This window comes from Leucopleurus acutus (assembly GCF_964270905.1).
Source record: "Leucopleurus acutus genome assembly, chromosome: 14".
NCBI classification, from domain to species: Eukaryota; Metazoa; Chordata; class Mammalia; order Artiodactyla; family Delphinidae; genus Leucopleurus; species Leucopleurus acutus.
Window position 1 is genome coordinate 73,893,283 of NC_139156.1, and position 22,460 is coordinate 73,915,742.

At 39.5% G+C, this 22,460-nt stretch overlaps 1 protein-coding gene across 1 annotated transcript in view; it reads right to left on the reverse strand.

The window, feature by feature from the left end:
• The window catches only part of BICC1 (BicC family RNA binding protein 1), a 302,450-nt gene extending 280,297 nt beyond the window's left edge, over nucleotides 1–22,153 (reverse strand). Inside the window, exon 1 of the mRNA XM_082854713.1 lies at nucleotides 21,949–22,153. Coding sequence (XP_082710839.1) covers nucleotides 21,949–22,138 — 190 coding nt within the window. The 5' untranslated portion in view covers nucleotides 22,139–22,153. The remainder of the gene's footprint in view (nucleotides 1–21,948) is intronic.
• Nucleotides 22,154–22,460: the final 307 nt, after the last annotated feature.

A 22,460-nucleotide genomic window follows, 5' to 3' on the forward strand; every position in this document is an offset into this window, starting at 1 on the left:
TCCTCCCCCCTCCCCCCCATGCTGTTTTGATTACTGTAGCTTTGTAGTATAATCTGAGGTCTAGAAGGGTTATGCCTCCAGTTTTGTTGTTTTTCCTCAGTATTGCTTTAGCAATTCTGAGTCTTTTGTGGTTCCATATAAATTTTAGGATTATTTGTTCTAGTTCTGTGGAAACTGTCATGGGTATGTTAACAGGGATTTCATTAAATCTCTAGATTGCTTCAGGTAGCATAGCCATTTTAAAAATATTAATTCTTCCAATCCAAGAGCATGCAGATATCTTTCCATTTATTTGAATCACCTTCAATTTCCTTTATTAAAGTCTTATAGTTTTCAGCATATAGGTGCTTCACCTCCTTGGTTAAGTTTATTCCTAGGTATTTTATTACTTTTGATGCAATTTTAAATAGGATTTTTTTCTACTTTCTCTTTCTGATATTTCATTGTTAGACTAAACAAACGCAACAGATTTCTGTATGCTAATTTTGTATCCTGCTACCTTGCTGAATTCATTTATTAGTTCTAATTAGGGCTCTCTACATAGAGTATCATGTCAACTGCAAATAATGACAGTTTTACTTCTTCCCTTCCAATTTGGATAATTTTATTTCTTTTTCTTGTCTGACTACTGTGGCTAGGACTTCCAATACTACGTTAAATAGAAGTGGTGAGAGTGGGCATCCTTTTCTTGTTCCTGAATTTAGCAGGAAAGCTTTCAGCTTTTCGCCACTGAGTATTATATTGGCTGTGGGTTTATCATAAATGGCTTTTATTATATTGAGACATGTTCCCTCTATACCCACTTTGGGGAGAGTTTTTATCATGAATGTAGGTTGAATTCTGTCAAATGCTTTTTCTGAATCTATTAAGATGATCGTGTGGTTTTTGCCTTTCCTTTCGTTAACGTGGTATATCACATTGATTGATTTGCATATGTTGAACCATCCTTGAGACTCTGGAATGAATCCAACCTGATCATGGTGTATGATCTTTTTTATGTAATTTTAGATTCAGTTTGCTAATATTTTGTTGAGGATTTTTGCATCCATATTCCTCAAAGATATCGGCCTGTAATTTTCTTTTTTGTACTGTCTTTGTCTGGTTTTGGTATCAGGGTAATGGTGGCTTCACAGAATGAATTTGGGAGTATTTCCTCCTCTGCACCTTTTTGGAAGAATTTGAGAAAGATAGTTTTAACTTCTTTGTATGTTTCGTAGAATTCCCCAGTGAAGCCATCCAGTCTTGGACTTTTGTTTGCAGGGAGTTTTTAATTACAGCTTCTATTTCACTTCTAGTGATCAGTCTGTTCAAATTATCTCTTTTTTCTTGACTCAGTTTTGGCAGGCTCTATGTTTCTAGAGACTTGTCCATTTCTTCTAGGTTGTCCAATTTGTTGGCAAATAACTGTTCATAGCATCCTCTTATGATTTTTTGTATTTCTGTGGTATTGGTTATTACTTCTCCTCTTTCATTTCTTATTTTGTTTATTTGGGTCCTCTCTCTTTCCTTCTTGGTGAGCCTGGCTTGAGGTTTGTCAATTTTGTTTATTTTCTCAAAAAACTAGCTCTTAGTTTTATTGATCTTTCCTATTGTTTTTTTCCTCTATTTTATTTACTTCCTCTCTGATCTTTATCATTTCCTTCCTTCTCCTACTTTGAGTTTTCTTTGTTCTTCTTTTTCTAATTATTTTAGACAATAGGTTAGGTTGCTTATTCGAGATTTTTCTTGTTTCTTGAGGAAATCTAGTATTGCTATGAACTTCCCTCTTAGAACTGCTTTTGCTGCATCCCATAGACTTTGTGAAGCTGTGTTTTCATTTTCATTTGTCTCAAGGTATTTTCTGCTGTCTTCACTGATTTCATTGTTGACCCATTGGTTTTTTAGTAGCATGTTGTTTAATCTCCATGTGTTTGTGCTTTTCCCATTTTTCTTTCTGTGTTTGATTTCTAGTTTCATACCACTGTGGTCAGAAAAGATGCTTGAAATAATTTCTATCCTCCTAAGTCTTTAATCCATTTTGAGTTAATTTTTATATATGGTGAAAGGTAAGGGTCCAAGTTAATTCTTTTCAACGTGGATATCCAGTTTTCCTATCATCACTTGCTGAAGAGACTATCCTTTTCCTATTGTATAGCCTTGTCACCTTTGTCAATGAGAAGGTTTATTTCTGGGCTCTTTATTGTCTATATGTCTGTCTTTATGTTAGTACCATTGTGGTTTGATTACTGTAGCTTTGTAATATATTTTGAAGTCAGGAAGTGTGAGGTCTCCAACTTTGTTCTTCTTTCTCAAGACTGGTTTCGCTATTTGGGGTCCTTTGAGATTCCATATGAATTTTTTTTTTCTATTTCTTCAAACATGACATTGAGATTTTGATAGAGTTTGCAATGAATCTGTAGATCATTTGGGGTAATATAAACATTTTAACAATATTAAGTCTTCCAATCTATGAAAACAAAATGTCTTTCCATTTGTTTGTCTTTTTGCCAACAATTTTTGTAGTTCTCAATGTTCAAGTCTTTCACCTAATTAAATTGATTCCTGTTTTATTCTTTTTGTTTTTGTTTTTGTTTTTGGCGGTGCACGGGCCTCTCACTGTTGTGGCCTCTCCCGTTGCAGAGCACAGGCTCCGGACGCGCAGGCTCAGCGGCCATGGCTCACGGGCCCAGCCGCTCCACAGCATGTGGGATCTTCCCGGACCGGGGCACGAACCCGTGTCCCCTGCATCGGCAGGCGGACTTTCAACCACTGCGCCACCAGGGAAGCCCCTGTTTTATTCTTTTTGATGCTACTGTAAATGGTACTGTTTTCTTAATTTCCTTTGTGGATTGGTCATTATTAATGTATAGAAACACAACTGACTTCTGTGTGTTCATTTTATATCCTGCAACTTTGAATTCACTTATTAACTCTAACAGGGTTTCATGGAATCTTTAGAGTTTACACAATATCAAGTATATATAAGATCACATCATCTGCAAACACAGATAATTTTACTTCTTCCTTATCTATTTGGATGTCTTTTCTTTTTCTTGTTTGATTGTTCAGGCTAGGATTTCCAGTACTATTTTGAATAGAAGTAGTGAGTGTGGGCATCCTTGCCTATTTCCTGATCTCAGAGGAAAAGCTTTCAGTTTTTCACCATTGAGTGATATTAACTGTGGGCTTTTCATATATGTCCTGTATTATTACATTGAGGTAATTTCCTTCTATTGTGTTTGTTGTACATTTTTATCATGAAAGGATGTTAAATATTGTCAAATGTTCTTACTGCATCAATTGAGGTGCTCATGTGGGTTTTGTCCTTCATTCTGTTAATGTGGTATACTACACTAATTTTCATATGCTGAACCATATTTGCATTCCAGGAACAAATCCCACTTGGTCATAATGTATAATCTTTTTAACTTGCTAGAATTTAGTCTCCTAATATTTTGTTGAGGAGTTTTGCATCAATATTCATCAGGGATATTGGTATGTAGCTTCCTTTTCTTGTAAAAATAAAATTTTTCTTGTAAAAATGAAGATCTTTGATTTTGTCATCAGGATAATGGGGACCTCATAGAATGAGTTTGGAATTGTTTCCTCCTCCTCAATTTTTAGGAAGAGTTTGAGAAGAACAGATGTCAATTCTTCTTTAAATATTTGGTGTCATTCTCCAATGAAGCCATCTGGTTCTGGGCTTTTCTTTGTTGCAAGGTTCTTGATTACTGATCCTATTATTCTAGGAATTTCCCCATTTCTTCTAGACTATCCAATTTGTTGGTATATAATTGTTCACAGAAGTGTTTTATGACCCTTATTTATGTGGCATCACTTGTAATGCTTCCTCTTTCATTTCTGATTTTTGTTACATGAGACTTCATTTATTCTTAGTCTAGCTAAGAACTTTTCAATTGTATTGATCTTTTCAAAGAACCAATCCTAATTCATTGATTTTTTTCTATTGTTTTTCTATCCTCTATCTCTTTGATTTCTGCTCTAGTCTTTACTATTTCCTTCCTTCTGCTAACTCTGGATTTAGTTTATTCTTCTTTTTCTAGTTCCTTGAGTTGTAAAGTTAAGATGTTGATTTGAATATTTCTTCTTATTTAATGAGGCATTTACCACTATAAACTTCCCTCTTACTACTGTTTTTGCTGCATCCCATAGTTTTGGTACATAATTATTTTCATTTTAATTTGTCTCAAGATATTTTCTAATTTCCCCTGTGTTTTCTTCTTTGATCCACTGATTATTCAGAAGTGTGTTAATTTCCACATATTTGTGAGTTTTTCAATTTTGTTTTTTTTGGGGGGGTGGCTATTGATTCACTGTTTCATCCATCATGATCAGAAAAGATACCAGCTATCATTTCAATTTTCTTAAAGTTGTTATTACCAGTTTTGCAGCATAACATATGATCTATCCCAGAAAATGGTCTATGCATACCTAAGAAGAATGTGTATTCTGCTGTTGTTGGGTAGAGTGTTCTGTATTTGTTTGTTAGGTCCAACTGGTATATCATATTGTTCAAATCCTCTGTTTCCTTGTTAACCTCTGCATGACTGATCTCTTATTAAAAGTGGGGTGTTGAAATCTCCGCCTATTATTGTGTTACTGCCTATTTCTCCTTTCAATTCTGTCAGTGTTGGCTTCATATAATTGGATGCTTTGATGTTAGGTGCATATATTTTAATTGTTGTAACTTCTTAGGGAATTAAGCCTTTCATATTATATAATGACCTTCTTTGTCTCGTGTCAGTTTTTGACTCAAAGCTTATTTTGTCTGATGTGACAACCCCTACTCTCTTTTGGTTACCATTTGCATGGAATACCTTTTTCCATCCTTTCACTTTCAGCTTGTGCATGTCCTTATACCTAAAGTGAGACTCTGGTAGACAGCATATAATTGGCCTTTTTTTTTTTTCTTTTTTATCCATTCAGCCACTCTACATCTTCTGATTGGGGAGTTTAATCTGTTCACATTTAAAGTAATTACCAATAGGGAAGGGCTTAGTATTACCATTTTGTTAACTGTTTTCTGTAAGTCTTGTCAGTATTTTGTCCCTCTTTTGCTGCCTTTCCTTGTGTATTGTTGATTTTTTATAGTGACATGCTCTGATTCCTTTCTCATTTTCTTTCGTGCATCTTCTATAGGGATTTTCTTTACCAGAGAGCTTTATATTTTCATATGTTTAGTGATTACGAACTCCCTCAGTTTTTATTTATCCAGGAAGGTCTTTATTTCTCCTTAACTTCTGAAGGACAGTTTTGCTGAATATAGCATTTTTCATTGACAAGTGTTTTTCTTTCAGCACGTTGAATAGATCATCCCACTCCCTTCTGACCCATAATGTTTCTGCTGAGAAATCTGCTAGTTATCTTATAGGAGCTCCCTTGTAACATAACAAGTTATTTTTCTCTTGCTTCTCTCAAGATTCTCTGTCTCTGACTTTTGATTGATCATTTTGTATGGACTTCCTTGGGTTCTTCCTAGTTGGACTCTTTCAAGCTTCTTGAATTTGGATGTTCATTTCCTTCGTTAGATTTGGGGAGTTTCCTGCCATTATTTCTTCAAAGAAGCTCTCTGCTTATCTCTCTCTTCTCTTCAGGGACACCCATATAGTATATTTAGTCCTGATAGTGTCCCATAAGTCCCTTAGGCTTTTTTCACTTTTCTTCATTTTTTTTCCTATCATTCCTCTGATTCAATAATTTCAAATGAACTGTCTTCAAATTCACTGATTCTTTCTTCTGCTTGACTGAGTCTGATATTGATCCCCTCTGGTGAATTTTTCAATTCAGTACTGTATTCTTCAGCTCCAGAATTTCTGTTTGGTTCTTTTTTATAGTTTCTCTTTTTTGATATTCTCATTTTGTTCATATATTGCTTTCCTTATGTAATTTACTGTGTTCTCTTACAGTAGACCGAGTTTCTTTAAAATGATTATTTTGAACTCTTTGTCAGGTAATTCATAGATCTTTATTCCTTTAGGGTCAGCTTCTTGAGATTTATTTTGTTCCTTTGATTGAGCCATGTTTTCTTGCTTTTTTGTGTGCCTTGTTATCTTTGTTATGATTTTTGCACTTAAAAAACGGCCACCTCTTCCAACCTTTATAGATTGGCTTCGTACAGAGGAAGACTTCCATATCAGTCAGCCCAGCTAGAGATTCTGGGGGCCTTTCAAATCTTTTACAAGCATGCCTCTTCTCCAGGCATGCTGGGTGAAGGGAGGTCTGCTGGTTTCTTTTTCATGAGTCTCTCACTCCCTCTGATGTCTGTCTGCAGCACTGCAGGTTCTCTGGCACTGCCATAGGCTGCTAAGCTCTCTCTAGTTCTCAACAACCTCCAGGCATCAAAACTATGCCAGTTCCCCCATCAGTACTCCAAGTCAGGCAAAATGAAACCAATCCCTCGGGTAGTCCCCAAAAAAGCTGGAAGGTTGAATGTATGTTCCACTATTCTCTTTGCCTTCCAAGGGAGAAGCAGCATATTGGGCTTTTTCTCTCAATTGCTAGCTCTGCTGGCTTGGGAAAGGGGCTGGTGTAGGTGAAATGAAACCACTTTTCTAATCCATTTCACTGCAGCTGTTCTTGCCTTTGAGCATGCCTGGGCATTCTCATAATGGTTTTTTGAACTGTATATTGTTAAGTCAGTGTTTCTGTCAGGCAGTGAGTTCTGGAGCTCCTTACTCCACCATCTTTCTGGCCACAGAAAGGTTTATTTCTGTCATCTCACATTACAGCAAACTCAACAGAAACATACACGATAGAAGTCATCAAAAATTTACAGTAAAGACTTTTCTTTGATTTAGAACAAAGAGTATGTCACATTTTAAGCATCCACTTCTCTATCTCCCTTTTTTTTTTTTTTTTTGCATTCAAAGTATATAAAGATATTGTACTGTAGGGACTTCTCTGGTGGCGCAGTAGTTAAGAATCTGCCTGCCAATGCAGGGGACATGGGTTTGAGCCCTGGTCCAGGCAGATCCCACATGCCGCAGAGCAACTAAGCCCGGGCGCCACAACTACTGAGCCTGCGCTCTAGAGCCTGCGAGCCACAACTACTGAAGCCTGTGCCTAGGGCCTGTGCTCTGCGACACGAGAAGCCACTGCAATGAAAAGCCCGTGCACCACAACAAAGAGTAGCCCCCGCTCGCCACAACTACAGAAAACCCACGCACAGCAATGAAGACCCAATGCAGCCAAAAATGAAAAATAAGTTTAAATAAATTAATTAATTAAATAAAGATATTGTACTGTATACACCATCTCACCCCCACTACACTTCATCTCTGATTCCAGTCAGGCTACAGTAAATGGCTCTGCTCATATGTAAACCCACTTTGTACTGACAGTGACTCACCTCAAGCTTACAGCAGACAGACTTCTCATGTCCTGCTCTGGGAGTTTGCTGGATGTATGCAGGGGTTCATAGGTGTCACACGTTTGTAACCCAGAAGTACAGAAGGGGCAAGCCTCATGGGGTAACCCTCAATCCTCTTCAAAGAGGGACAGAAGCTGACAGACAAATAATTCTTTGAGTCCCTTATATGGATGATTTATGGATACAGACTCTGCGACTCACCAGAAATAGCAATCACCCTCAGAGGTAACCAACTCAATTATACATCATTAGTAGTGGCTTTGCCTTCTTCCCCATGTGACTCTCCTTATTCCCTCACTTCCTCTCCTTGAGAGTACTTCCCAAATAAACTAGCTATCGCAAGCCCTCATCTTGTGGGAGAGAGGTAGGCAACCCCAGACTACGATGCACATTAAGTAAGCACAGCCTTATTCTATGGGATCTCCTTTTCTTTTCTATTAACAAATTCAGGTAGGTTTCCTCTCTTCCACTAGATTGTATTCCTCTTAAAGGTAAAGGGCCTCATTCACTTATGCAGTCCCATTACATGACTTCATGATTTTAACACATAAATTTCCCACTGGGTTTTTCAAATGGCTTCACTATTCCTGAATAATTTATAATGAGAGACAAATTTCACAAGGTTGAAAGCTAATGACTCATACAGAACTTCAAAATCAAATCTATTTTAATAATATTTTTTGCTCAAGCCTACTTGTTTTGACTTGGTCAAATAAACTTTCATAGATAATGCATCCCAGATATTCATTCACTGATAGTAAAATTTTTGGGGGGGGCCACGCCGTGTGGCTTGCAGGATCTTAGTTCCCTGACCAAGGATTGAACCCAACCCCAGCAGTGAAAGCACTCAGTCCTAACCACTGGACCACCAGAGAATTCCCAGTAAATATATTTTTGAAGCTATCTTTCTGTTTAGGTGACAGTATGACTGCCAGCAATGTTTTACTAAATTACAGATCCCTGTAAAATAAATTAAAACTCTATAGATCTATGCTAATCTTGGGTTCCTATTTCCCATATAAAAATTTTTTTAATTTAAGAAAAACAGTCCCCTGGACTAAAATAAACATTTCTTTATAGGATTGCTCCTGCAATACAAAAGCTAAACATATATTTTCCTGACTTTTTAAAATTAAATCATTATAATCAAGCAATTTAAAACATTATAAAAGCCTGTCAGAATATTGACTTCGGGACTTGCCTGACAGTCCAGTGGTAAAAACTCTGTGCTTCCAATGCAAGGGGCATGGGTTCAATCCCTGGTCGGGGAACTAAGATCCCACATGCCATGCGGCAAAAAAAAAAAAAAAAAAAAAACAAATATGCAAAATATTGACTTTGTTTGAATGGCACTTCAAAAGCTCAGCAGATGATAAAGGAATCAACTCAGAACACAGATAATACAAGCTTTAGTGGTATTCTGTACAACACAAGAGAAATATTTTGCTAGTTCTCAATAACTGATAAGCAATTAAAACGATTCTGAAAATACTTAAAATCTGGACATACAGATGTCTTTTCAATTGAGATTTTACTCTAATGAATACTATTATGTTTCCCTGCTACATTTCTCTAGTGATTTACATGACAGATATAAACCCTGGCACGTGGAACTTGATAACTGGACACACTGGCAAAGGAGGAAGGAAAATGTGACAAAAAGATGCTACTTGGGGAAGCATACGATCTCCTCTGCTCATCTAACACAGTGTGTCAACACCAGCAAGTCTCAACTATGGTTTACACTGTCATTCCTGCTCAGTTACTGCCGAAAACCTTAAATTAGCTAACATCTATCCCACAGAATAGAGGGCACTGTAAACCTGACTGCCAAGATGTCAGAAAGCAGAGCTTGTGGTCAGCTGCCTTGGGAATACTTGCTCCTCCAAAGATACTCCAACTGCCTTCATTCCAGCATCTTCCCCGTTTGCTGTGAATGCTCACGTGCGTGTTTCAGATCAAGGCAAATGCGTACCAAAACTACTCATGGATGTACAGCTGAGTCAGACCCTAACACCACATGCCAAGTACTATTGGGCTTGTACTGTATACTGTGCAAAAGACTCAGAATACTGGAGTTGGAAAGGATTTTAGGGGACATCTAATCCAAACCCTAAAAAGTTAAATAACTTATACAAGATGACAGTGTCAGTGGAAAGACCAGGTCATGAACTCAAGTTGCCTTGAGTTCCCAGTCACCCGCTCTGCTGCGAGGAGTGGTTTATTTCCCTTAACCCAAAATACCTCAGTGAGTATCCTAGTGCAATGAACAAACTAACATTAAAAAAATCTCTTATCTGAGATGCTTTAAAAGCATATTTAAACAAGTATCTGGAGATGTATTATCCTAAGAATAAGATAATCTGTAACCGAATAAATTGAAATATATTCACCTTGACAAATTTCAATTTATAAAACTAATCAGACACAGCCATAAATCATCCCACATTAACCTCACTTGAATTAAGTTTTGCATATCCTCATTCAAAACACCACGCTAATGCACTATCACTAATAACACAACATTCTACACAAGCCCTAGACTGAGGGTGAAGAAAGACTACCTTGCACGTAGGGAATTACTCTGCCTTACTTACTTATGTAAGGCAGAACTATTTGGTGTTTCTTAAGGCCAAGCACATGCCCTAGCTTTAAAGTTTCGTTCTATGAGGTCAATGCCAGGTCCACCAGCCCAAAATGGTAGTCTTTAATCCAGATCCATCATGAGTCATTTACTCTGCAAACACACACAGGTATTTTCACAGCACTGGGCTGGAGGCTGCACAGGAATAAGAAATGAATTTGAAACATGTAGACCATGTACAGGGCACCAACTGCGAGCCAACTTTACATACATTCTCATATGATCTTCACAAAAACCCTAGGAGAGAGGTATTATTATCCCAGTTTCACAAAGGAAGAAACAGAGAAAACTTAACCAAAGCTAGCAGAAGGCAGCGCTCTGGAACGTCTGCATTCTCACCAAGAATTCTAACCACCTCTGTGCCTACCACCACAGCCCTGCATTTCGGCAGGGAACTGAGGAAGCAATAAAACCTTTTCTGGAGTATAGTTTATCATCCTAGACTCAGATTTGATATGTCTCCACACTACGTAACAGCTATGACTCTGTAACAAACCCAAGAGGAAAACCAGTGTCTAGGTCCACTCAGAATTCCAAAAAGAAACCCACGCTCCAGATTTAAAGGACTTACAGACACAAACTAGAGGACAAACATATGGACACCAAGTGGGGGGGAGGGGGGTGATGAACTGGGAGATTGGAATTGACATATATACACTACTGATACTATGTATAAAATAGATAAGTAATGAAAACCTACTATAGAGCACAGGGAACTGTACTCAGTGCTCTGTGGTGACCTAAATGGGAAGGAAATCCAAAAAGAGGGGATATATGTATACATCTAGCTGATTCGCTTTGCTGTACAGTAGAAACTAACACAATACTGTAAAGCGACTATACTCCAATAAAAATTAATTAATTAAAAACTAAAATTAAATAAAGGAGTTACAGCTTTTGTGTCTATAAAACAAAGACCCAAAGAGCATCTGTATCTATTGGGTTGTTGCATGAGAGGCTGAGATGACTGAACAGGCATAAAGCACCAAAACAGTGTCTCACACATAGTAAGTGCTCAATTAAAGTTGGCCGCTGCTTTCAAAATCGCCGCTATTCTTCAGTAACCATATTCCTCAAAATTTTTTCCTCGGAATATAGTTTCAAAGGAGAAAAAAGCTATGTAATTTGCATTCACCATAAGGTGGTCTATAACTGCCAAAAAAAAATTTTTTTGATCAAAGGTACCATTATCCAACCACAAAATTTTAATTTTGAATACTTGCTTAGAAACACAAAAACATTTAATATATTAGATTAATGCTGAATACAAAACAGTAGTCAATGCTACAACAACAGCTACATAACCCTTATGCCAACAGTCAAGGACTGTATTTTAAGGACTACATCTCAAGGCAGAAAAATGAAAATAGCTGTTAGGAAGGTGAAATTACCAATGATTATTTTTCTTTTTAAAAGTTCCCCCTCATACTACTTTTTAAATTTCTGTAATAAAAAATGTGTGCTATTAAGTTATTTGATAATATATTAAACAGATGTCTGTTACACCTGACTTTATAGGAGTCTGTAGGACAACTAAATGCATTCTGAGCCTGTTATGCCATAATAAAGATAGTATATCCCTTCCACAGAAATATATAGGGTTGTGCTCTTCCCCCCAGTTCCTTACAAGCTACTCTCTAAACAACGTTGTGCCAGTTATAAATTATGCTCCTAGACTAAAATGCTTCAAGGTGGTTTAATAACATGGAGAAAGTACTAGGTTCAAGGGTAAAGGGTATCAGGGCTTCCCTGGTGGCGCAGTGGTTAAGAATCAGCCTGCCAATGCAGAGGACATGTGTTCGAGCCCTGGTCCGGGAAGATCCCACATGCCGCAGAGCAACTAAGCCCCTGCACCACAACTACTGAGCCTGCATGCCACAACTACTGAAGCCCACGTGCCTAGAACCCGTGCTCCGCAACAAAAGAAGCCACTGCAATGAGAAGCCCGCGCACCGCAACCAAGGGTAGCCCCCGCTCACCACAACTAGAGAAAGCCCGCGCGCAGCAACAAAGACCCAACACAGCCAAAAATAAACAAGTTTTTAAAAAAAAAAAAGGAGTAAAGGGAATCAAAGAAAGAAAAGAACCTGAACATTCTTAATTTTGATCACCGTCATCTAACTATCTAGCAATATTTCTCAAAGTGTATTCCTGGGAACACCTACATTAGACTCACACAAGATTCTTTTCAAAATACAGATTCGCACCACAAAGTACAGATTCAAACCTACAGAGCTGGAATCTCTTGAGAGGCCCAGAGTTAGCCATTTTGTACAATCTCCCCAGGTGATTTTTATGCACACAGATTTTAAGAACTAGTGATTCACAGTCATGCTACTCCGGTATGATAAACATAATTCAAAGTTTGCTATGAAAGAAACAAACTGAACTCTAACTCTGGATTGGTGATTCAATTATTTCCTAACTTCTCACAACCGCCAGCTCAAATAAGCCAGGATGTGGGATCACAGGTACAAGGAGAAGAGAGCCTACAAATTTGTTGTCTCTTCTGCCTACCACATGAATCTTTCCAGAAAATTTTTTTGCAAACTTTATCAAAAGCCTTAAAAATACCTATCCCCTTTGAGCTAAAATTTTCACTAGTAAGAATTTTTCCTCTGAGAATAATTAAGGATGAAAAAAAAAAAAGGTTTTTAGGCAAAAGTATTTGGGGCAGCAGTGTTAACATTCATCACCTGCCAATTCTTGAGTATATGCACTACATCTGGCACTGGTGCATGCTTGACATACAGTATTTTTAACCCTCACAACCTAGAAATGATATTCATTCCATTTTAGAGATGAGAAGACTGAGGTTCAGAGAAATTATTAACTTGCCCCTGGCCACACAACCAATAAATGATAGAGCCAGGACCTGAATCTGGGACATTCTGAGTAGAAACATTAGGTTCTTTCCACTGCCTGGCCACCTAAAAATGTTATAAAATATCATAATGTTTAAGCAAATCATGACATGCCAAGGTAATATTATATAGCTATTTAAAACCATGTTCTTCCTTATCTACAAAACAGAAATAGAGTTAAAGATGTAGAAAACAAACTCATGGTTACCAATGAGTAAGGAGCGGGGGAGGGATAACTTGGAAAATTGGGATTGACATTACACACTACTACATTTAAAAAGATAACTAATACAACCCTACTGTATAGCACAGGGAACTCTACTCAATACCCTGTAATGGCCTATATGGGAAAAGAATATAAAAAAGAGTGGATATATGTATATGTATAACTGATTCACTTTGCTGTACACCTGAAACTAACACAACATTGTAAGTCAACTCTACTCCAATAAAAATTTTTTAAATAATAAAACCATATTCTTCAAGAATCTTTAATGAAATGGAAAATATCCGTGATACAATGTAAAGTGAAAAAGAAGGGAAGTATGATCCCAGTTTAGAATTTAAGGGGCACAAGTCACACAAGGGTAGGAACCATATCTATCTTGGTTTTGTCTGCACCCCCAAAGCCCAACACTGTACCTGACATATAGCAGGAACTCAATATCTGTCGCAAAAATAAATTATGTGTGAGCGTACTTTTTAAAGACCAGGAAAAAATTCCCAAAATATTATCAGTGGTTATTGCTGGATTCTGGACTTAGAGGTGACTTTTGGTTTTTCTTTTTTACATCTGTTTGTATTTTCAAGTATTCTAAAATAAGTTTGATTACTTTCATAATCTGAAAAAAAAATACAATGGCTAATTTTCAAATCTTCTGTTTAGCATCTTCCTATACAAGAGAGTTAAGCTCCAGATCAACTCAGTATGCAGACTAATATGTGGTTTATCTTATTCACTGTAACAGAGAAACTACTTTATAGCTAGAAAGTGAGCATTATCTTTTTATATGCCAGCATCATAAATGGGAACAGGATTTAATATGTGTTACAAATATAAATGCTTTCATCAACTACTGTTATTAGTAGCTTATTAGGTGGTAAATAGATTTATAAGTGTATAACATCTACAAAATGTTTCTATTAATGGTTTGTGCATTTTGGATACTTCCCTAAATACTAATACCATAAGGATTAAAAATCAAATGTGGTGGCTTTTGCAGCAATAACAACAAGGGTTTCTTGCAAAGATCATCCCCACACTGCAAAAGACATTATAGGTTAGCATTAAAATTGTGCCTCAGGACTTCCCTTGTGGCTCAGTGGTTAAGAATCTGCCTGCCAATGCAGGGAACCGGGTTCGAGCCCTGGTCTGAGAAGATACCACATGCCGCAGAGCAACTAAGCCTGTGTGCCACAGCTACTGAGCCTGCGCTCTAGAGCTCTCGAACCACAACTACTGAGCACACACGCCTAGAGCCCGTGCTCTGCAACAAGAGAAGCACAAGAGAAGCCACCGCGATGAGAAGCCCGCGCACCGCAACGAAGAGTAGCCCTCACTCACCGCAACGAGAGAAAGCCCACGTGCAGCAACGAAGACCCAACACAGCCAAAAAAATAAAATATAAATTTTTTTAAAAATTGTGCCTCATCCCAGGTAGTTTATTAAGCATTTTACATAAAGGAATATTCATGGTCACTATTATTCCATGCATTTTTAAAGAACTAGATTTTTAAATAAAGAGAACGAACCAAGGATGAGCCAACTGGTATTTTTATTAGCTCATCATTCTGGACAATTTCAAACAGCAAAACACGGCATAAATCTGATGATAATTCTATTATCAAACTGCCTGCAAAACGACTTCATCTTCTGAACAAATTCTGGCGTCGCTGGCCAGATGCTATTGCAGTGGCCACTCCAAGAAAACCCTAAAGAAGGGCAGAAGTGTGAGCTACACTGAACCTGTCTATTCTAAAAGCGACTGAGATGGGTGGTGGGAGGGGAGAAAGGATATCTTAGAGTAAGAAAAGGTAAAATGTCAGGGAGGGAAGGACTGGGAGTCTGGCGTTAGTAGATGCAAACTATTTACATATAGGATGTATAAACAACGAGGTCCTACTGTAGAGCACTGGGAACTATATTCAGTATCCTGGGATAAACCATAATGGAAAAGAATATAAAAAAGAATGAATATATGTGTATAACTGAGTCACTTTGCTGTACAGCAGAAACTAACACAACACTGTAAATCAACTATACTTCAATAAAAATTAAATAAATTAAAATAATAAAAATTTTTAAAAAGGTAAAATGGACGTTTGTATTGTGTTGTATGATTTTCAATGAAAAAAACACCTGACAGGCAGAAAACAGTGGAGGAGAAAAAGACAGTTACAGTACTTGGGGGCCCTAGGTCTTGTTTGTAAAAGGAGTAACAACATGAGAGCTGCTTTCCATGATCAAAGCTGTTTTCTCTTTGGGAATTAGATTTATTCCCAGACTATGCCAAGAGGAAATTCCACCCACATAAGCATTACCAAATCATCTAGATTTCTAGCGGTTATCAATGCAGGCCAAAGTCTCTGACACAGGGAAGCTTTCGCATCAGGTACAACTTGGAATTTCTGTCACAGTGCCCTCTGCTTTGCCCTTTGTGGGGAAACTACGGGTTGGATCACTCGGCATCCATTCTGACTCCCTACTTCTTTGCCTACTTCTACGAGAGAAGCTAGAAAAGAAGTCGCTTTCCCAGAATCTCTTGTAGCAAAGAGTGGCCAAAGAAATACAGATGGAAGTTCCAGGAGACAGAATTCTTTGTCACACAAAAAGGCAAAATCTTGAGTAAAAAAACAAACCAAAACATTTTTGTTTCCCTGCCTTTTCCCTGCAGAGACCACAGGTGCATCTCAAGGCATAGCCTTGGCCGGACTGCACCAATGAGGCCAAAGGCATCAGCTGGGATGGCCGAGGTCAGGGGGTAGGTTGCTGGGCTCCCTGAAGCCCCTGAGCAGCTCTTGGGGCCTGGCCCTCTTAGTCCCAGATTTTTTTGTTTCAACAGGAAAATAAACCCCTGGCTTGTTTAAGTCACTCTGTGTTGGGTTTTCTGTTAGTCACAGCCAAATAAATACATTCCTGCCTGTTAAAATCATCGATATAACAAGCCCTTTCTATGTTTTAACTTATCAATGATCAACTTAAGCAAAATCCCAGAAGTCTTCACAGAGATAAGACTGACGGAGAGCGCTGACCCCCTGCCCACGAGTGCAGGGCTGTAACACCCTCTCACAGCATCCTCGCGAGGCTCTGCAAGACGTGAAGTTAGGACCCCAACCCAGGCCAGCGTGAGAGCAGTTCCTGAACTCTTCACCGCCAGGCTACACAACCTCTGATGGATTTTATTCATTTAGTTTCTAAAACAATCTGAACCTTCAGTTCTGCTCTCTGAGCCTACTACGCTTGTCGTAATAAACTTTTCTGATTGGAGGAAGACTTTCACTGAAGAAAAAAGGAAAAGATTCATATGCAGTTGTTTTAAAAAACAAAAACAAAAACAAAAAACCTGACAAGCATTTGCTTTCCAGTGTTTTTAAATCCTTATGCATCACATGGCACGGGGCTGCTGGGGCTGCTGCAGTACCGTCTACCAAACACCACGTGCCTGGCACTGAGCTCCACTTTTCACACACATGGTCTCGTTCTGCGCTCACAACACCCCTGGAAGATAGGACCATCATGGTCCCCATTTTACAGGTGAGCAAACAGAACACGTTAGCCCAGGCACAACATTTTCTTTGAAAAAGTCTCTTTCGAGACACCAATGAATGACAAGTTCAGAGCAACACCAAACTACAATGGAGATTAATGGATTTTTGCGGCTAGTCTTTAGTAAAAATATTAGGAGTGACGGACTCCGGACCATTCAAAAAATGAAAACTACTCAAGGCAAGAACAATGACAGCTAAAGAGAGTGCAAAGCCCTCTCCTCCTGCACAAAATCTAAAACTCCACACTCGTGTCCAATACAGCTCTACTCAGTACATGCTCATCCACCTTTACAAGGGGCTAATACGCTGGACATACGGTGAGCTACCAGGAAAGCCAATAAAAATATTTAGATAGCTGTGAATGTTCATTTATTATAAACCATTTAATTCATTTTCAAATATATTTGATTTTCATTTTCAATATAAGAATGTGCATTTTATGAACTATGGTTTATAATAAATATGGTTATTAGTGATTTATTCAGCACTTACTCTGTGGCCAGCGCTGTGATGTTTTACATCCATCTTTTTTTCTCTTAATGGTCACAACCACCTCAGATGTAGGCACCATGATTAACACCGCCTTTCATAAATGGGGCTGCAGGTAATGAATTTTCCCAAGCTCCCTATTTAAAGGTAGGACCAAGACTCAAATCCAGATCTGGCCAAGAACACTTTGCTTTCAACCATTAAGCTTCACAAAGTTATTGGATTTGTTCTTATTGTTTAATAGCCTTAATCAAGCCTTAGCTAGAAAACTACATTCAGCTTAGCTCTTGTTTATTTTCATTTTCAGCACTCCCCCATTCTCATATATTTTTACTTCATCTCTCCCTGATCCCACAAAAGCATCTAAAAGATTATTATCTATTTACCAAATTATAAGACAATCTTCACTAAAGTTTGCCAAATTAAAAAGATATGTAGGGACTTCCCTGGTGGCACAGTGGTTAAGAATCCGCCTGCCAACGCAGGGGACACGGGTTCGAGCCCTGGTCCAGGAAGATCCCACATGCCGCGGAGCAACTAAGCCCGTGCACCACAACTACTGAGCCTGCGCTCTAGAGCCCACGAGCCACAACTACTGAAGCCTGTGCGCCTAGAGCCTGTGCTCTGCAACAAGAGAAGCCACCGCAATGAGAAGCCCGCGCACCATAACGGAGAGTAGCCTCCGCTCGCCACAACTAGAGAAAAGCTCGTGCGCAGCAACAAAGACCTAACACAGCCAAAAAAATAAATAAGTTAATTAATTTAAAAAAGAAAAAAAGATATGTAATTATATAACTGCTGCTCTTGCTTTTAATCAATGTGTGATCAGCTGTTCTAGTGGCTAGTTCTACTCCTCAAGCAAGCAGTGATCAGTGATTCCTGTTCTGCCCATCACTGTGAACATGTAAAAACATGTTTGTTTTTCAAATTTTTGGCCACGCCACATGGCACATGGGATCTTAGCTCCCCAACCAGGGATCCAACCTGTGCCCCCTGCATTGGAAGCACAGGGTCTTAACCACTGGGCCAACAGGGAAGTCCCCAAAACATGGTTCTTAATGTCTTTAACAGCAATATCCTAAAAGCCCACCAGACATTAACCTCAATTCATAAAAACAGGCCACTGCCCCCAGCCCATAATTCTTTCTATGATGAAATACAAGGGATTCCAAACCTTAAAAATGCCTATGAGTCTAAATTTTATGTAGGGATTTTTAACTGTACAGCACGTGTATATGTTTTTCAGTGTAACAATAAAAGTATAATCATAAGATGTAAAACAACCCCAAAAGAAGAAAAAGGAAAAGTATAAATGTACAAAATCCATGTTTGTCTCTCAGGACACTGGCCAACACCAAGGCTGTATTTCTGACTCTTGACCCATTTATTTGCTACCTTCTCCCAGACTTTCCTCTAGACCACTCTTCTCCCTCTTTGCATACCATAAGTCACATTTAATTGACTAAAATGAATCACTGCTACTATCCCACATGAAATATGAAGTCTAAATTCTGAAGATCAGTATTAAGTAAATCAAGAACAATTTTTCTTCATTATTATGTTGCCCATCGTATCTGTTCCAAGGCCTACCATCCCCATCAAAAACCTAAACTAAAAGTGAAAATCAATTCCCATTTACAAAACTGTTGACTAATATAATCAATAATCTTCATTTAGATTCAAACAGAAGTGTCAGATACTCTGCATGGCTGTTCCAAAGTAGTTATTAGATAAAAAACAAAAGCAAAAAACAAAAAACTAGTGATCTTTTTTCCTACATTTTTGGCCTGGTGGATTTTATGTGTATCAGTTCTTTGGGGATTCATCCAAGAATGGTATTTTCATTTCTTTGACCACTACCCTACTGCCTATATTTTAACCTCACTGAATTTTTGGTCCATTGCGTAGAAGAATTTCTCTACTAATAAAAATACAACCCATTAAAGATTAACTTACCCCCAGGACAGTCTCTCTGGAAACAAATTCCAAGCATTATAATCACCAATTTGCACTATGTAGACTTAAAGGCAGAGAATCTTATTTACCCTGATTTAAATTGGAAACCTGCACATATTTTAAGGCGATTGTCTGAGGAAAAATGGCAAATCCAAATCAGAAACCCAACCAGGCAAATACAGACTTTTCTTAACTGGCACTTTTCAAATGAAAAAGTTTCCACCCAAGGATATCTAACAATATTAGAATATTTGTTGACTTTCCAAACTTCCTACCTTGTTCTCTATTTTACTTCTGCAATTATGAAACTGCAAAATTCTTTTGTTCTCTAGATATTCAGATATAGACTACTGTCAGAAATTGTGATAGGCACTGGAAGTCATTTGAATCCATGCTATAATATTTATTAGTAGTAATAATAAAATCAACTGATATATATTAAGCTGTTAGCATTTATAAAACAGTGTGGCAAGTTTTAGCTTATTAGGCTTTATCTCTGTTAATTCTCACAAAACTCTAAGAGAAAGGTACTAATATCAGTCCCATTTTACAGACGGACAAACTGAGATGGGGAGGTGCCCAGGAACTGTCCCAAGGTTCCACAGGGAACCTAGGTCTGAGTGATTCCAGTTGCCCACGCTTGCTTTAACCACCTAGTATCGAGCAATGAGACACATGACTATGTTTGGTTCAGAAACTAGTCTTATTCCTTCAAACATGGTGGTTCTAACAAAATTTGACACCAGGAAGCATGCATGACAAAATGCCTTGGTACACAGTGCACTGGGTGCTATTGTCAAATGTGTTCAAACTTACTGTCTTGGAAGGCATAATTCACTTATTAGTGACTTTGGAAAGTTAATCAAAGCACTATGTTCAATTATTCAAGAAATCTTTGGAGTTGAAGTGTGAATACTTCACTAATTCATAGGTTGTTGAAGAAATACTAACTCAAGAGTTTCTGTAAAAGAAACTTCACCACAGCAAAGAAATTTTAAACTATCTCATGTCAGAATATCATATCTACAAAGGGAATGGCCTTCAAATTTTAAAAAATGTCTTACCTATATTTTGTTTTATTCTAAATGGAAATTAATTGATTCAAAAAAGAAATCCACTTCGAAAGCTCAGGTTATGCAAGAGGGCTTCCTAGGAGCTAACATCACTGTCTTTACTTGCATGTGCGTAGGCAAGACAGGTAAGGAAGACATAGAAGATCCATCTTTCACAACCCTCCAAATGTACAAAATAAACTAGAAACTTGTTGAAAGGATAGGTATGTGTGTTATCAGTTCAACCCAAACAATCTCACAGCAATATTTTTCTGAATAAATTTAATATTTTGTTTTATAATAGGAACTAGGCAAAAAAGAACCACGGAACAAATGGAATAACTAAAATAGGTTACTGAAAGGCAACTGGGGCTTTAATTTCCAAATCCACTTTGCAATATTCCTATTTGAACAGTTTATCACAGAAGTAACTCTCCTAGAAAGTTACATAATTTAAGGAGGAAAAAAAGAGGGAGTAAGACAGAGACATGATAAGCACTGGGGATGTTTATCAATTAAAAAAAAGCAAAAAGAGAGATGAGTTTGTAACTCATCCAAAAATGCCTACCAAACACTCTTGCTATTTGTTTCCACCAAGTTATTGTTTTGGAAAACATCTTGTTCTGTCTTAAAATAACCTGCCTAATTGTTCTAAAAAACCAATGCATTTCCACGGAGGGCTAAATAGGCTCCCACACTGCGATGCACTGACTGATCAAGTCAAAGTAAATTAGGCACCAAGCCACAAAAGAAAGTTGGAAAGCTCCAATCCTCCCTTCATATAAGGATACGAGCTACTGAATGAATCCACCACTGCACCCTTAGTGAAAGTAATGCCTGGTCCCTCTACTATTTTAAGAATAACAGTCATTCAAATTACCTTATTTCTCTGGATGATGGAAATGAGCCACACTGGGGACTACAGGTAAGCTAGTAATTAACATTTTTAGGGAAGATCAAAATGACGTTGGACATTTTAGCACTCACTCTGAGAACTCCAATCCTCCCATTAAAAGTCAAAATTTGTTCCCAGTCCTGTATGATTAAAGCTGTTACGCCTGGGAAAGTCCCAGAGAAACGAGGGAGTTTAAAAAAAAAAAAAATTGTGAAAGACAAAGTCAGATAGATACCCATAATACGGGAAGACTTTTATGAACCGAGTGTAACTCAAGATGTGTTTTATAAGCCTGTCAGGAGATGAACACGCACTGTCCCCCAACCCAGCAGCACTGCCCTGACACTTCGGCCGCTCACCCGCATGCTGGCCCCTCTTAATCCGGGTGCGGGGCGGGAACTCCTGTCCTAAGCTTTGACATCTGCAGAGCGTTTCCCAATCGCGAGACAAGGCCCCTCAGCTGGAGGAAGTGGATACTGACAAGAGGAGGGAGAGAAACAGAGACAGAGCTAGAATTCCAGAGTGCCAGAGAGTGGGGAGGGAGTCACGCATACTCTGCGCGGTCCGACTGGGTCCGAATGGCATAGCCCAGGTGCCCGGACTAAAGCTGGCATCTCCAAAGTCCAAGAACGCAACTTGGGCGCGCGGGTACAAACACGGCCTTCGGCTTTTCTGAAGCCGGTCAAGTTAGCACAGGGTTCTCGGTGCCCGGAGACCTGAGAGGCGTGGAAGGGTGGAGACTCCCGCGAGGTCTGCACTCCCTGGATGTCCTCCGGCTCCGCGGGGGAAGGGACGGGGGAACTAAGTCGGCTTTGGGCCGGAGCGGCGGGCGCCGGGACGCGGGGCGGGGATGTCCGGGAAGGAGTCGCGGGCGCAGCCCGGGAGTCCGAGAACGCGGGGTGGATGCCTACCTTGTAACATGGCCTCAAGTTTCTTCCTGTCCACGCGGAAGCGCTCCTCGCTCCACTCGGGGCTGTGCAGGGGCGCTCCGGCGACCAGGTCGTCCTCCGAGCCGGGCATGGGCGAGTCGGTACTGCGCTCGCTGTTGGAGCCCGGGTCCGACTGCGCCGCCAGGTAGCCGGGCTCGCCTTGAGCGGCCATGGTGGGCGCGCGGCGCTCGGGCTCCGGCTGCGGCCGCCGCTCTGCCTGCGCCGCCGCCTCCGCTCGCCCACCGGGCTCGACTGGCTCCCCGCGCCGCGGCGCTAGCTCGTGCCCCCGCGGCCGCCGACGCCGCCGCCAACGCCGCCGCCACGGAGCCCCCTGCGCATCCCAGCCCCGGGCGCCGCCTACGCCGCCCGCCGCCCCTGGTCCGGGCCCCGGTCCCCGGCCAGTGGCTGCGCCGCCCCCCGCCAGCAACGCCCGCGCGGAATGAGTGCGCCGCGCCGCCCGCGCCTCCATCCGCAGGGCCCCTGCGCCCCCTCCC